The sequence below is a fragment of the Delphinus delphis genome, chromosome 1, assembly GCF_949987515.2.
Source record: "Delphinus delphis chromosome 1, mDelDel1.2, whole genome shotgun sequence".
NCBI lineage: Eukaryota > Metazoa > Chordata > Mammalia > Artiodactyla > Delphinidae > Delphinus > Delphinus delphis.
Genome location: NC_082683.1, coordinates 16,657,536 through 16,674,154, shown reverse-complemented (window position 1 = coordinate 16,674,154; position 16,619 = coordinate 16,657,536). Strand labels below are relative to the sequence as shown.

Sequence of the window (16,619 nt, the reverse complement as noted above, 5' to 3'; positions counted from 1 at the left end):
TAAAAATGAATACTTATTGAACATTTACAGGCCCTGTGCTAACTGCGTTATAGATACATACCTTATTTATCGCTAATATAACAGGAGAGGTAGTGGCATAGTGGATAAGAGCCTGGATTCAAATCCTAGCTCTTCCACTTACTAGCTGTGTGACTTGGGGACTCACTTAACCTCTCTGTGCTTCAGTTTCCTCACGTATAAAATAGAAAGAAGTAACATCCTTCCACAAGGCTTTGGATAAAATTTTGTGTGAGAGTAAAATTCTTTAATGTATTTTAAATGCTTAGAACAATGTCTGGTCCAGAGTGGGCACAGAATGTTAGCTTTTGTTAATATTATAGCAAAGACATAGGGTTGTTACAAGGATCCAGTTAAAAATTATGTTTGTAGCTGGATGTGAAACTTCCTGCATGGTGACCGGCAGATAGTAGGTGCTTGGTAACTGTTAGCTGCTAACTTCATCAGTTGGTGGAGGGTGGCGAAGTGTCACCTACCCTGGTAGCTGCCAGGCCCCAGGGGCCAGCACTGGTGTGGGATGTCTTTGAGCGGGTAGGGTTGGGGATGTTATAGCCACACACACAGTGTGGATGATGCAGCCGGAAGGTCTGGGTTGCCATCCAGGCTTCCCACTTCCTGGGCAAGTCACTCATCCCTGAACCTGTCTTCCCGTCTGTAAGATGGAGGGAGTACAAACTTTCAAAACCGTTTATGTGCCACTGACCTAGATGACCAGCTGCCCCAGTTTGCTCAGGACTGAGGAGCTTCTGGGGATGTGGGACTTTCAGAGCTAAAACCAGGACAGGACCCGGCAAATAGAGATGGTTGATCACCTACCTGGACCCTACTGACTGCATAGAATGAAATACATATCATTTCAAAGGGAATCAATTGTTCTGAAAGAAGGTTATCAAAATATTTGAAGTTGTTTGCATCTCTATTAACGCATTAAATACGAGATCTAGCGTTAGGGTTAGGGTTAGGGTCGTTAGTCCCAACAGCTACCACAATTGCAATAAGCATAAACAATGTTTTGAAATATTTGCAGCAACTGTAATGCAATAAGGGAATCTTCCACTGGTGACTGAGTCACAGGCCCTGCTCCTCCTCAGTGTGTTGCCTACCTGCGTAACTAAAGGAACTGCTAACCTTCAGGGAGAAGAGAGCAAGGCTAGGACTATAATGTTTTCCAAGCCAAGTTCACAGGCCTCTGAATTCTGCCCCCAGCCCCCTTGGGTCTCCAGGGACTGCAGGTTCAGAGCCCTGCAGTAGTACAGGTCGGGGTGGAGGTGGGGGTCAAGGGCACCGATGCGGGATGGATACTCCATGCGGGTGAGCAGGTGTCCCAGCATCGCCCCCACTCCCCCGACAGATGCCCCCGGGCAGTACGGAGCCTACTTCTACGATGACGGCTTCCTCGCCCTCCCTGGCCGCATCTTCTCCAGGAGGTGAGAAGAGAGTCTGTGGGCCCAGGGTGGGGGACGGGAATCTGGGGCTTCTGCCCTCTCACCCACTTCCCCCGCACCGCAGTCACCCTGAGGTGCCCGAGACCATCGAGCTGGAGGTTCAGACCAGCACGGCCAGCGGCCTCCTGCTCTGGCAGGGCGTGGTAAGTGTGGACGTCCCGCCCAGGATCTCAGGGTTCCCAGACCCCTGGTGGCCACAGGAGTGGGAGAGAGGAAGGAGGAGGCCACAGCTGTCGGTAGCCCCCGGAACCCTGTGCTTCTTTGGCAGGAGGTGGGAGAGTCCGGCCGAGGCAAGGACTTCATCAGTCTTGGGCTTCAGGATGGGCACCTTGTCTTCAGGTGGGTCCTGGCACCCGACCCTTCCTCTCCCTTCCCTCAGCCCCCTTACCCTTCAGTGGCTTCCCCGCCGGTCAGCCCCATGGCCCCCCCAGCAAGAAGCTGCAGCGCCCAGTGCCCCAGCTGCACACCACCACCGCCGTCCCACACCCCCTCCAGTCCTGCCCCCTGCTCACACCCTCTTGGGCCTGTGTGACTGCAGCTACCAGCTGGGCAGTGGGGAGGCCCGCCTTGTCTCTGAGGACCCCATCAACGATGGCGAGTGGCATCGGGTGATGGCGCTGCGGTAAGGGAGCCCCCCGGGCACTAGGGCGAAGGGCCCGGAGTCCTGGACTGGGACAGGACGCCCCCCGTCATGCGCAGGGAGGCAGGCATTGAGCTCTGGGGAGACAGAACGTGAAGCCAGGGTCAGGGGAGAGCCCGCCAGCCGGAGCACAGACTTCCAGGGCAGGACAGAACTCCATGGGGTGGGCGCACAAGCACCCTAGGGGCTGGATGAAGCCTGGGTGGGGTGCTAGGAAGTTGTGTTTGTGGGACCAGATCTCTCATCCAGCGGAGGGAGGGGGCAAGAAGGAACTCAGGGAGCGGGGTCGCGCTGCTCTGACTGGAGTCTCTGTAGCAAAGGGAGGGGGCTCTCTGGGTTGAGAAGGACGGGGGATCGGTGGTGAGGGGCCTGACCCCGTTCCACTGCAGAGAGGGCCGGAGAGGCTCCATCCAGGTGGACGGAGAGGAGCTGGTCAGCGGCCAGTCCCCAGGCCCTAACGTGGCAGTCAACACCAAGGGCAGCATCTACGTCGGTAAGTCTTGAGCTCGGGCCTCGTGCAGGCCTGGGGCCGCTCCTCCAGGTCGGGGAGGGCCAGGGGCTCCGGCAGAGGTAGAGCACGGGGCCTTCCTCCCCCCACCTCCTGGAGCTGACAGGCCCCGCCCTCTCCCTTCCCTGCAGGTGGAGCCCCCGACGTGGCGGTGCTGACCGGGGGCAGGTTCTCTTCGGGCATCACGGGCTGTATCAAGAACCTGGTGCTGCACTCTGCCCGGCCTGGCACCCCGCCTCCACAGCCACTGGACCTGCAGCACCGCGCCCAGGCGGGGGCCAACACGCGCCCCTGCCCCTCGTAGGCACTGCCTGCCCCACACGGACTCCCGGGCAGCGCCCCAGCCCCGCAGCGTCGACTATATTATTATTAATATTATTATTATGAATATTTTGTAAGAAACGGAGGCGATGCCACGCTTTGCTGCTACTGCCCTGGGCTGGACTGGAGGGTGGGCACGCCACCCCACGCAGACACACCTGGGCAAAGCCACAGGCTGCTGGGCAGGGCGGGTTGCATGGGAGCAGGTGCCTCAAAGGGTCACCAGGACTTGGGGTCGGGCACGGTGGCTGAGCAGGCTCAGAACTGCCCCCACCAACAGAGCCCCCCGAGGTAGTGCTGGGCTGCCCGTTTCTTCAGCCCTTGGGCAGCCCTCATTTCTACAGGAGACAAACTCGGCTTCCAGCCTGGAGCCTCACCAGCTACCTGGAGCCTCACCAGCTACCCGGAGCAGAGGGCATCGCATGGCCTTCGCCACCCTCCTCCGGGTTGGGAAAGCTCTTTAGTGCTAACTGTGGTGCAAAAGGCAGCTCACCCCTGGGCAGGCAGCCCCCAGCCCTGCCAGCCCATGTCCCAGCACCCCTCCACCTCCGCCTAGCCAGCCAGGCCACCGGCCCCTGGCAGCCTCCCCCCTCCCACCAAGCCCTCCTGGCCTGCATCCCTCCCACCCCACACCTAGCCCAGGGCCCCTGCCCTGAGGGGCTGCAAGGGAAAGCCCACCTCAACTCTTACCAGGAGCTGCTACAGGCAGAGCCCAGCACTGAGAGTGTCTCCCTGCCTGCACCAGGCCACGTCCCCCCACTGATCTGGAAGTGAAGGCCCAGGGCACATGGGGGGAGGAGAGCATTGGTGGTCGGAAAGAGTTAATGCCTTGGGTAGGGGAGCGGGGACTCATGACTGGGAGGGACAGGAAGGGGGCGTGACAGCCCTGCCCCATCTGTGGGAGCCCCAGGGCCCAACTGGGGGCAAGCGCCCTCCCCACCAGCAACCCCCAGAGGTGGGTCCGGGACGCCTGGCCTCTGTGTCCTAGAAGGGACCCTCCTGTGGTCTTTATCCTGATCTTTCTTAATAAACGGTGCTATCCCCGCCAGGGCTGTCTCCTGTGTCTTTGGCTACGACTGGACCCGTGGTACCTGAGGGTGGGCCAGGATGGAGCAAAGCAGGGCAAGTGAGGTCGGGGCGTGAAGCAAGGCAGCTTCAGGGGAGCGAGGCCCCTACTCCCTGCCCTTCACTGATCCAGCCGAGTGCCAGTCACCATGCAAGTTGCAGGGTCAGCTGCCTCCTGTGGCCTTCACCATGACCCTGTGAGGCCCCCATGCCCCCATTTTCCAGAGGGGCAGACTGAGTCTCGGAGGGTTATATGATCTGCCCAAGGTTAGACAGCCCTGTGGGGGGTGGGGGCAGAACCCGGGGACTATCTGACCCCAGAGCCCACTCTCCTTCCTCTGATGCCCACAGCCTCTCTAAGGATGACCCCCCTGACCTGGCTCACTCAGCCGCAGGCCCCCAGGGGCCACCTGGCCAGGACGTGTGTAACAGGTGGTGCACACCACCAGCCCCCCAAGCCAGCCGGCTGGAGGAGCAGCAGCTCCAGAGGAGGCCCACGAGGAGGCCAGCGCCACCCCCGCGGCTGGAGGCCTGTAGAAAGAAAGAGCACTCAGGCCTCAGCCTGGGCCAGCTGCCCCCACCCATCACTGGAGAGGGACAAGTGTGATCTCGGCGGAAGGAGCGGCAGCAGGTGATAACCAAGAGCCATCTACCTTCCGGAGCGGCTTCCTGTCGTGCAGGGTCCCGGCGTGCTGGGGGGGCTCCTCTCAGCTGCCATCCCCAGGGGGCCCACAGACCCGAGAGCTGGGGGAAGAGTCAGGGGCCCGGAGGTACCATCATCCGTACTCCCTTCCTGGCTGGGCACCGGAGAGGGACCGGCAGTGGCAAATAACAGCTCTAACACACTGAGATCTGCCCCTTGCAGGGTATGATTATGTCTCGTTTAATCCTCCCCAAACCTCTTAGTGTTAGTATTTTTATTTCACAGATAAGAGAAGTGAGGCACAGAGAGGTTAAGTCACTTGCCCAGATCACACAGCTGGAAGTGACAGGGGCAGACTTGAACTCACAGTCTAGCTCCAGGGGCTGGGGTGGATGAACGGAGCTACTTCTCAAGGAGTGATGCTGTACTGAGCATTTTCTCTGCACTGAGAACCATGCTCTGCGCTGGGCCCTTCACCCACAGGGTTTCACTTAAAGTTCATGACAAATCTGAGAGGGTAGGTTTATCATCCCCAGTTTACAGATAAGGAAACGGAGACAGAGAGAGGTTCATTCTTCCACTCATCTGATGAGTATTTTTCAGTCACCTGCTACTGTACCCCAGGCATTGCTCTAGGGACTGGGGGATATGACAGTGAGCAAAACAGACAAAAGGGCCCCCATGGAGCTGGCGTTTTAGGGCGAGGCAACACAAAACACAAATTCCACCATGTGTCAAATGGAGACAGGAGCTACGAGGGAAAGTCAAGCAGGGCAGGAGGGACAGGGCGCGCTGGCGAGGGGCAAGGTTGCTAGTTTTCTTTCAATTGTGGTAAACTCTACAAAACAAAATGTACCATTTTAACCGTTTTTAAGGACAGTTCCGTAGTGTTAAGTCCATTCATATTGTTGAGCAACCATCAACACCATCCGTTCTCAGGACTGTTTTCCTCTCATAAAACTGGAACTCTGTACCCATCGTGAATAACTCCCCATTTCCCCCCCACAGCCCCCAGCGACCATCATTCTGCTTTCCGTCTCTTTGAGTTCTCTGGATGTCTCATATACATAGAATCACATAGTATTCGTCCTTCTGTGACTGGTTTATTGCAGTCAGCATAATGTCCTCAAGGTTCATCCATGTTGTAGCATGTGTCGGCATTTCCTTCCTTTGTAGGGCTGAACGATATTCCATTGTGTGGACGTACCACGTTTTGTTTACCTGTTTTGCTTTCAATGGACACAGGGCTGCTTTTCGTGTTTTTTTTTTTTTTGGCCGCACAGCTTGTGGGATCTTAGTTCCCCGACCAGGGACCCCGTGGCCCCTGCAGTGGAAGCGCAGAGTCCTAACCACTGGACTGCCCAGGGAAATCCCAGGGTTGCTATTTTTAAACAAAGGGGTAAGGAAAGAGCTCATGGAGAGGGTGAGGGTTAAGTCAAGACCTGCAGAAGGCAAAGGAATGAGCATGTGAACCTCTGGGAAAAGCCTTCCAGGTAGAGGAAAGAGCTAGTGAGAGACCAGAGGCAGGACAAGACTGGAGCGTGGAAGGAGCTGCCAGGGGCCAGAGTGGAGGAGCTGTTGGAGCAAGCGAGCAGGTGGGAGGTGACGGGCCAGGTCACTCAGGGCCTGGGGACCCCTGGGAGGCTTGTGTGGGCTGAGTGAGGAGTGAGGAGGGTCCTGCACACGGGAGTGATGCGATCTGACTTAGTGTTTTAAAAGGCTCCTCGGGAATTCCCTGGTGGTCCAGCGGTTAAGACGCCACGCTTCCACTGCTGGGGGCCCAGGTTCAATCCCTGGTCCGGGAACTAAGATCCCGCAAGCCGAGGGGTGCGGCCAATAAAATGCTCCCCTGGCAGGAGAGCTTAACTCCCTGCTAGTGTGTGGGCTGCGCGTGATGACTTCCTCCCAAAGAGGGCGGTGTGGAGAGAGGAGACAGAGTAACAGCGGAGAAGCGGACAAACACAGCCTCAACCCGGTGACCAAGGCCAACATCAACATCCGTGGACCGTGTTGGGCAGTGATCGCGTTGGTCTGGCCTGGTGTGCACTTGACCTCTGGGATCTTCCTCCTCATAACCCACGACTGCAGTCTTATCATGAGGAAAACATCAGATTAATTCTGACAACACTGATGGCTTGGTTATGGGCTGAGAGGGAAAAGGGAGTAAAGGACCACTCAACCATTTGGGCCTGAACAACTGGAATTCAAAGCGGCCACTGAGTGAGAAGGGGACACGGGTGAGAAGCAGGACGCAGGGCAGGCTGTGGATCATGAGTTCAGTTTGGGGCAAGTTAAGTGTGAGACCCGCCTGCACAGCCACGTGGAGATGTCAGGTGGGGAGGTGGTTATATAACTAGTGTTCAAAGACGAGTCCAGCTGGCGATACGGTATAAAGGAGAACGAGGGGGGAACGGGTGTGGCAGCTGGAGGAGAGGACATAGGGCCCGGGCCTCTGCGCACAGAGCATAGTGTCAGGGAGGACCCTGAGGAGTGCCTGGGGAGGGGAGAGTGTGGGCTCCCGGGAAGCTGGGTTTTACCCCTCAGCCAGGTGCATTTTTGCAGCGAACAACCTGTTCAACAGGACATGGCAACCCTGACTGGGAGTGGGGCATGTCCAGATTCCTAAGAAGGATAATCAGGGGTGACCTAGTCTGGTCCCCTCTGTCCATCCACAGAGGTCATTCCTGGTTATGTCACTCAGTGACTCTATGACCTTGGGCAAGTCATTTCTCCTCCCTAGGCCTCAGTTTCCCCATCTATAAAATGTGGGAGTCAGGCTGGATCAATGGTTTTCAAAGTCTTGAAGGTCAAACTCAAGTCTCTCAGTGGGACATCAGTCAGCCGCGGCCCAGGCCTCCCACGTCCAGTTAAGTAGGGCATCTCTCCTTGTGATGTCTAGGGCCTCTGCAAGGCTCTGTGTAGGAAAAGCTTCCACCACTGAAACGACATTTGGAAGCAGCTGGATTCGATCACCATTTGAGCTCTAACATCCTCTGGTCCTCAGGCAGTCTGGTCTGATTGGATTCGCCACTACTGTGCTTCACCTCATCCTCTCCTGCCGCACCCGTGCCTCCGGCCTCCAGCTTCTAACCCAGCTGCTCAGCAGGACCCAAGCCACACCTGTCACTGACCGCTGCAGTTAGCTGCTGGCCAAGAAGGCTGGTCACTGCCATCGCCACAGTTGTCCGTGCCCGGGGATCGCACACCAGCCTCGGGGGGACGCACCGGCTGTTCTGACATCGGAAGTAGGCACAACAGCATCCTGGGGCTGAGAGGGGAGGCACGACGAGGATGCTGAGCACCGCAGAATGTTTGGCCCTATGGGGAGGGGATGCGGGAGGTGTGAGCAGGAGGGGCTGTCTCCATGTGCGTGCAGATGAGAGTACGGATGAGGCAGGTGTATGATCATAAAGATGATGGTGGGGACGGGGATGATGATGGCAGCTAACGTTTATTGAGCTCCTTCCAAGCCAGGCATGGTTCACATCCCAGCTCATTAAGTTCTCACATTAACCCTGTAGGGTCAATAGTATCAATCCCATTTTAGAGATGAGAAGACCGAGGCACAGGGAGGTTAGGTCACTAGACCAAGGCCACACAGCTTGTATCTAAGCAGCAGGATAGGAATTCAGCCCCATGCTCATGAGCACTGTGGCACCCAGTGTGTGTGTGTGTGTGCACGTGTGCATGCATGCAGCCTATGGTAGCCCAGCAACCTGAACACGCCAAGCTCATCCCGGCTCGTGGCACTGCACCTGCCATCAGCCCTGCCCGTAACTGCATGGCTTGCTCCCCTCAGGTCTCCACTCAAATGTCATCATGTTGGAAGGCCTGCCCTCACCTCCACGTGAGAACAGCACACCATCCCTCCCCCACCACCCCTTTATCCGGATTTGGGTTCCTCTGCAGCACTTACCACCTCTGCAGATTATGGATTTGATTGGTTCTTTGTTTATGGTCTGCCTCCCCCACTAGAATGTCAGCTCAAATGGGGCAGGGACTTCTCTTTCTTTCACTGCTGCATGTATCCCTGGAGCCTAGAACAGCACCTGGCACAAGGGCAGGTACTCAATCTTTGTTAAATGAATGAATAGGCACACAGGTGAGAGAAGGGTATGACTTGGTGCACAGGGTGTGGCAGACAGGTTGGCTTACCCAGCACCCCATTCTGTGGAGAAAAGCTGGTTCAGGAGGGACTGACCAATACCATGGCTCAGAGGTGGACATGGGGATCAGAGCATTCCATTCCTGGCCCCGGGAACAGACACATGGCCCATGTGACTAATCAAATTTGGCCCCGAGGACTTTTGCTAGAACCATAAGAAAAGATCTTCGCGGTTCCCTGGCAGTCCATTGGTTAGGACTCAGCTCTTTCACTGCTGGGGGCCCAGGTTCAATCCCTGGTCAGGAACAGAGATCCTGCAAGGCACTCGGTGCAGCCAAAAAAAAAAAAAAAGTGAGAGAGAGAGAAAAGATCCTCGCTCTTTATTTCACTGAGATGAGAGTTATAAGGGGGACTGTGGGCTTGGAGCTGCAGGGTCACCTTGCTGCCAAGTAGAAAGAGGGACTGGAGCTGCCTGAGATGGAAGCCAAACAGACCCAGTGCAATGCAAAGGGAGAGAACAAAGAGATAGAGCCCAGGTGGCATTCCTTGATCTCCTGAATCCAGCTATACCTGAACGAACACCTTAATATCCCAGTTATAGGAGCCCCCCCAAATTCTCCTTTGGCTTAAGCCGACTTGACTTGGGGTTTTTTCATGTGCAAATGAATGCTCTGATTTATAAAAGATGTGCAGGGGTAAGAGTGAATATCTATGAGAGAGAAAACACAAAGAGTAATCCAAGTAAAAAGTGGTGAAAAGTGATCCAAGGAAGCCAGAGTTGTGACAGGGCTTCGCCACTGCCGCCTGCTTTCGAGTCCAACCCTGCTGAACACACAGCAGCCGCAACATGCTTGGCTGGTACCTCACGGAAGGTGAGAAAGGGAGGGAGGGAGGAAAGGAGGGAGGGAGGGGTTGATTTCCAGTTAGCCTGTGAGATCTGCTTGCAAAACAATATAATAGGACCCTTGGCACGCTACAGCCAGGAGCCAGAAAGGGGAACCCAGGCACCATCAGTCATGGCCCCAAAGACACACATGAGACAGCAGGGGGTGCTCTCTGACCAGCTCAGGTTGAAGGGCCGTCCGGGGCCTGGCATGTCGAGGTCCAGCTCCTGGTGAACCTGTGTTGGCTCTCAGAGGCCCCCCTGTTCTTGCCTTGAAGTGCTCACAACCCCATGTTTGTTTTGTTTTGTTTTGTTTCTTTGCGGTACGTGGGCCTCTCACTGTTGTGGCCTCTCCTGTTGCGGAGCACAGGCTCTGGACGCGTAGGCTCAGCGGCCACGGCTCACGGGCCCAGCCGCTCCACGGCATGTGGGATCTTCCCGGACCGGGGCACGAACCCGCGTCCCCTGCATCGGCAGGCGGACTCTCAACCACTGCGCCACCAGGGAAGCCCCAAACCCATGTTTAATTCTCCAGTCTGGACATTTTGCCAGCGAGGGCGATGATGCTTCTCCGAGGTTTTGGAAACTTCTGGGCTTTGGCAGCTCCTCTGCTGAAACATCAGTGAGTGTCTTCAGTCCTGGGGAAACCTGCTGGGACTAAAGCCTTGACTCAGTTGGAGCAGAGGACAAACTCTAGCAGTTAAAGCCCAGCTCCTCCACCTCTGGGCTGGGAGTCCTGTGCTGCTTCATTCAACCTCTCCAAGCCTGTTTCCCATCAATAAATACGAGGATATGAGCACTGGCCCAGCAGAGCTGCTGTGAGAACAGATGGGATCTGGCATGAGAAGGGCCACAGGCAGTGCTCAACGAGGGATTATTATTCTCAGTTCCCTTTCCTTGCCTAAGTGGGTTTCTGTCACTTACAGCCACCAGAGTCCCAACTCTCGGCCCCTCTGCCATCGGGTGGACCCAGGACAGAGAAGCCAGTGTGCAAACATGAGAGTGTGTGAGTTGCACGGCAGTGTGCAAAGTGGTATTGTGTACGATGAGGTGTGCATGATGTGAACCGTGTGTGGGAGAGAGTGTACAGTACGCCAGGCCTGTGGGTTGGGTGTTTCAGTGTGTGTGGTGCAGGTGGGTGTGCCAGGTGTGTGTGCGAGGTGTGAGTTGCGCACAGGTACAGTGTGTGTGAGTGGGGTGGGTGCTGGAGTGTGAGGTGTGTGAGCATGTGGGAATCGTGTGGGAGTGGGAGCTGTGTGTGAACAGCTGTGGTCCGTGCATCCATGGAAGTCAGGTTTATGGGGTTGGCTCTTTGGGTCTGGACCACCCCTTCCTGAAGCCCCTGACCCTGCCGCCAGGCCCCAGCCCCCGCCCTCTCTCAGGACCAGCCCGCACCCACCCAACCGGAAAGAGAGACTTCGCCTACGAAGGTGACCAGGCGCAGGCCCAGGAAGTCCCCGGAGGACGCCACCGGCCCAGTGATGGTCAGGCCGCAGAACCGGGCCCCCAAGGGCCATGGCGCCCCCGGTGGGCCCTCGTAGAACTGCAGGTAGGACCCGGGTGCGCAGGGGTCCTCCGGCGCCGGCGCCGGGGAGGAGGTGTTGGGCGCCGCCGGGGTCAGGCTGTAGACCAGGAAGAAGCGGAACTGGAAGCGGATCCTGTCGCCGGGGGTCGCCGCCCGCATCCAGAGCCTGCTGTCGGTGTCCGGGGCCACGAAGTAGAAGCGGCGCGACGCGGAGTGCGAGTGTAGCAGCAGCCCGTCCGCCTGCCACGTCCGGCCGCACAGGTCCACCAGGTAGGCTGCGGCGAAAAGCACCGTCCCTGGAACCACGCGGTCCCCTTCCAAGCCTGGCCCTGCCTTCTGCCCGCTGTGTGACCCCCGAGTGAGTCACTCAGCCTCTCTGAGCCTCAGTCTTCTTGTCGGGAAAATGGGGATGATTGAGCAATGTCAGAATTTTTGTGAGGATTAAAAAATGTAATTCAAGTCCTCAATCTCGTATTCAAAAACCCTAGGATGTGTTTCAGAATTTTTCAGGTTTTAGAAAGATATATAATATGTTGCAGCCCCAAATGGAGTCTGCCACAGCCCTCCACGATCAAACACATTTTCTAGAGCGATTGCACAGAACATTTACCCTAAGTAGGACAAATACAGACTGTAAACAGCCTCCTGTCAGTTCAGGTCAGGTGTTGCCAGTTAGTTAGCTAAGAACAAATTTTGGTTGTCAGAGCTTTTCATATTTTGTAGTGGAAACTAAAGGATTGTGGACGTGTATGGGTTCAGTGCTTAGGGTAGTGCCTGGCATTTAATGAGCATCACGGAAGTGTTATTCAAGGATGGGGGAGGGAATTTCCTGGCCTTCGCTCCAGTGGTTAGGACTCCGCACTCTCACTGTGGAGCGCCCAGGTTCAATTCCTGTTCGGGAAACTAAGATCCCACAACCCTCGCAGTGCAACCAAAAATAAAAGGATGGGGGAGACACGGTTGGGCACCTGCCCAGCCAACAGGCATTCCGTTTCTCCTTGCTAAGAGAAACTTAATTCCCCTCAATTATCAGAGAGCCCCCCTGGTCTTTGGCCTAAACCAAGCCTTGTAATCCTAATTCCATTTGCCAGGTTTAGGGATTGGCCTGTGAATTGATTCTGGCCAATGAGATTTAAGGAGAGGTTTGCTGAGCGTTCCTGGGAAAGGTTTTCTTCCCTGATTTAAAAAAAAAAAAAAAAAGGAGGGAGAGCTGTGTGATGAGGAGCCCCTTTTTCTTCCTGCTTTTGAAAGCTATTGACTGAGGATGCGACGCCCAGAGCTGCAGCAGGTATCTTGCCAGGATGAGGTCATGAGAATTATGGAGGAGCCCTGACATGGGTGAGCTGCTGAATTAACCATTTCTGGACTCATCTATGGCCTCTCTTCTTAAGTGGAATAATAAATGTCCTTATGGTTTGTTTGTTGTTATTTTTTTAATTTTTTTTTTTTGTTGCGGTACGCGGGCCTCTCACTGTTGTGGCCTCTCCCGTTGCGGAGCACAGGCTCCGGACGCGCAGGCTCAGCGGCCATGGCTCACGGGCCCAGCCGCTCCGCGGCATGTGGGATCTTCCCGGACCGGAGCACGAACCCGCGTCCCCTGCATCGGCAGGCGGACTCTCAACCACTGCACTACCAGGGAAGCCCTGTCCTATGGTTTAAGCTCTGTTTAGTCTGGTAACTGTTACTTACAACCCAAAACATCCTCACTGGTACAGGGTTGTTGTGAGGATTAATGAGATGACGTATAAGTACTCAAACCATCTGATTTTTGTAAGGATAGAAGGAGAACAAGACGTGGCTTTTCTGGTGCATGGTAGGGGCACCGGTGGTGCTTGAGGACAAGCCGGGATGTGGGTCTTCGGGGGAGAAATTCTCCGTTAGGACTCAGGATGTGGGAACATCTTCTCATATCTGTGCAGACCTACTAAAGCCAGAACCTGCCCTGGAGGCACGCGGGACAGGCGGAGGTTCAGAGAGTGGGTGAACGAGCACCTTCTATGAGCTGGGCACTGTCTATGTGTCTTGCATGGTTTATCTCACCTTATATGCACAATAATAATAGTCCCTTAAGGCAGCAGTCCCCAACCTTTTTGGCACCAGGGACTGGTTTTGTGGAAAACAATTTTTCCACAGACGGGGGTCGGGGGGTGGGGATGGTTCAGGTGGTAATGCTAGTGACGGGGAGCGACGGGGAACAACGGGGAGTGACAGGGAGCGACGGGGAGTGACAGATGAAGCTTCGCTCTCTTGCCCACCACTCACCTCCTGCTTTGAGGCCCGGTTTCTAGCAGGCCGCGGACTGGCCCTGGGGGTTGGGGACCTCTGCCTTAAGGGGCAAGGGCCTATTATTCTTTCCATTTTACTGCTGAAGAAACCAAGTCTTAGACAGTGGAAACAGTAATGTCAAGGGTGTGTGTGTGAACGCAGGGCCGTCTGACTCCAAAGCCCACAGTGTTTCCCGGTGCCAGACTGCCCCACCCGCCCCCAGACACCTGCTTCTGGGTGACTTGGAGTTCCAGCCACCCAGAGGGGTGGGGGTGGACTTGAGGGTGCCAGCCAAGACCAGGCACAGGGTTTCCCAGTGTCCCCCAACTCAAGGGATCCCAGCTCATCAGGGTGAGTGCTGATTGAGGAAACACAATCTCAAAGGGTGGTGGGACCTGAATCTCCTGCCTGCCCCAGCCAAGCTACCTTGTACTCCCCTGTGTGCAGAGCAGACGCAGTCAGGGCAGTTGCCCCCAGCAGGAGCAGCCTTTGGGGCAGCTGCAGAGGACAGGCTTCCATCCAGGCCCTCCTGTGCCCAGCGATGGGGAAGTCCTGCAGAATCTTCAGTTGAGGGTCTTTGGGGAGGCTGGGGTATAGGGGCCTGGTTAGGCCAGTGGAGGGATTGGCAGGACACAGAGAGCAAGGGAGGCAGGTACGCCAGCTCCTCTGGTCTCTTCAGTGATGTTTGTGCTCCCTGTTCCAGATCCTTCTTCAGATCAGGATTGTGTCTAGGGTTGCCATGGAGATGTGGGACTGGGGCTGGAGCCTGGGGAGAGAAGGCGGGGAGGATGTCTGCTCATCCCCTGCCAGACAGGAACCAGGAAACTCAGATCCGGTTCAGCCACAGGGCTTCTGGGAGGGGGACCCACAGCCTCAGAGAGCTGCTGCCTTCCTGGAGAAGTTGGCATTTTAGGGCTGAGCTTAAGGGAGGCCCAGGACATCAAAGGCCCTCTCTGAGGGCCTAGAGAGACAGCAAGTGGTGAATGAGCACTGGCCCAGGAGTCTGTTCTATTTTACAGACAAAGTATTCCTGCCTCAGGACCTTTGCCCTCACCGTTCCTCCACCTGGGGTGCTCCTCTCCCATGGAGGTCCATGGCTGGCTTCTCCGGCTCACTCAGATTCCGAGCTCACATGTCACCTGCTCAGACCACATTTCCCTGACCACTTCTCAGTCTGAATTAGTGTTCTCCCTCCCTGTCACTCAGTCCCATGTCCACGAATTTATCTCAGCACTCACTGGAATTACTTTGCTTATTTATATCTATCTTGTATGTACTGTCCTCTGACCGCCCCCTACCCACTAAAACTGTGTTCTGTGAGTGTCTTGTTGTTCTCTGAAGCCCTAGGTCATAGAACAGTGCCTGGCACAGAGCAGGCATCCAGGAAATAAGAACGAATGTGTGGGGACTTCCCTGGTGGCGTAGTGGTTAAGAATCCACCTGCCAATGCAGGGGACAGGGTTCGAGCCCTGGTCCGGGAAGATCCCACATGCTGCCGAGCAACTAAACCCGTGCGCCACAGCTACTGAGCCTGCGCTCTAGAGTCTGCAGGCCACAACTAGAGCTCATGTGCCACAACTACTGAAGCCCACGCGCCTAGAGCCCGTGCCCCGCAGCAAGAGAAGCCACCGCAGTGAGGAGCATGCGCACCGCAACGAAGACCCAACACGGCCAAAAATAAATAAATAAATAAATAATGTTTTAAAAAAGAAAAAGGACGAATGTGTGACGTTGAGCAAATGACCTCCCTTTTTTCTGGGTTTTACTTCCCCATGTGTAAAAGGAAGGGCTTGGGCCATTTCAGCCTTTTTCAAAATCTGTAATTAGTAGAACCATTTTTTTACAAAGGCATTATACATGGAACCTTAATATATAAAGCTGAAACTTTTCAAGTCTCAGTTTCCTTATCTGTAAAATGGAATAATGATAGTTCCAACTTTGTAGGTATATTGTAAAGGGTAAGTAACTTGATACCAGTGGGGTATCAAGTTACTTACTTAGAACAGTGTCTGTCACATAGTAAAGTGCGCAATGCACGTCAGGCTGATGATGACCCTTAATGTCATCATTATTACTTAAACAGAGGTCATGTATGTTTCAAGACGTCCCCACCTCAGACTTTGAGACACCACCTCAGAGTCTGAAGACTGCATGAGAAGGTTAAAACCACTGGCCCTGCTGCTCTCTAATGCTCTTCTTTCTAGACCTGACATTTGATGCAAACTTGATACCCCACTGTGTGTGATGTCCAAGGCTAGGCCTTGGGGGACTTCTTTGGCAGGAGTGGATTTATCATGAAACTCTTGAAGCTGGCCGCTCTCCCTTCTGAGACGGACAACATTCTGCCTATGGAATGTGTATCTCTCTAAATAAACTTGATTTCACTTTAAAAAAGAAAGAAACCCGTGAAGCTTACCCATCAGGACATATTATTTGCATGAGATTATATATTTTTATAAAATTTACAAAATTAAGGTATTTCAACCACAGTCAATTCAGATCACTGTCTCTTTCCACCCCGATCTCCTCCATTGCACCTCTCTTCAGATGGTCACGGGCATTTTTGAAATCTGGCTAAGGGGAGGTGGCATTGGGTTTGGGTTTGGGTTTGGGTTTGGGGGGGATATAATTATGGGGTCCTAGCTCCTTCCAGGTATAGGTTTATTATTTCTAATAAATGCCCCAGAATGCCTTCCAGTAGTCCTCCTCATGCCCTCTATGCTGTGATATGTTGTGATATGAAGGTGCAGAATCAGAGACCATTCATTATGACTGGCCTCCCTGGTGTGAGGGTATTGGAGGAGAAATAAGGTTGGAAACATATGAAGCCAGAAGCCAGTCTATGGAAAAGTCTTTCAAATCTTAAAGCTCACATATGTAAGAAATTTGATAGAGGTTATCCCAAGTTTAACAGTCCTTAAGAGAATAAATAATCTTACTAATAACGAATGGCAAAGCTCAAGAAAAAAAGTCTAAATGATCACTAATAAAAAACTAATTTTGGTCAATCATGCAAAAGGAAAGACTGACTTATCTTTCTAGTCCTGTTATAGAAAATATCATGTAGTGTTGTCTCAGAAATCATAAAAGGGTGTGCAGCCAAAAAAAGTAAGGAAAAAAGTATCATAGAAGAGGTTTAAGCAGTATTTTAATTAAAATGTGCTATTATTTTTAATTTATATTGTTCATAGTATTTGTCAG

The 16,619-nt window shown here is 54.3% G+C and overlaps 2 protein-coding genes across 2 annotated transcripts in view; one reads left to right on the top strand and one right to left on the bottom strand.

The window, feature by feature from the left end:
* HSPG2 (heparan sulfate proteoglycan 2) overlaps window positions 1-3,980 on the top strand; it is a 102,038-nt gene extending 98,058 nt beyond the window's left edge. The window contains exons 93-98 of the mRNA XM_060015721.1: window positions 1,370-1,445; window positions 1,528-1,606; window positions 1,732-1,802; window positions 2,002-2,085; window positions 2,493-2,596; window positions 2,743-3,980. Of these exons, the coding sequence (XP_059871704.1) occupies window positions 1,370-1,445; window positions 1,528-1,606; window positions 1,732-1,802; window positions 2,002-2,085; window positions 2,493-2,596; window positions 2,743-2,915 (587 nt within the window). The 3' untranslated portion in view covers window positions 2,916-3,980. The remainder of the gene's footprint in view (window positions 1-1,369; window positions 1,446-1,527; window positions 1,607-1,731; window positions 1,803-2,001; window positions 2,086-2,492; window positions 2,597-2,742) is intronic.
* Window positions 3,981-4,246: 266 nt separating this feature from the next.
* Window positions 4,247-13,937, bottom strand: LDLRAD2 (low density lipoprotein receptor class A domain containing 2). Its single transcript, XM_059996839.1, is given in 8 exon segments — window positions 4,247-4,275; window positions 4,374-4,463; window positions 4,651-4,696; window positions 4,698-4,834; window positions 7,772-7,834; window positions 7,837-7,908; window positions 11,033-11,425; window positions 13,853-13,937. Coding segments are annotated over 8 exon segments (915 nt in total).
* Window positions 13,938-16,619: the final 2,682 nt, after the last annotated feature.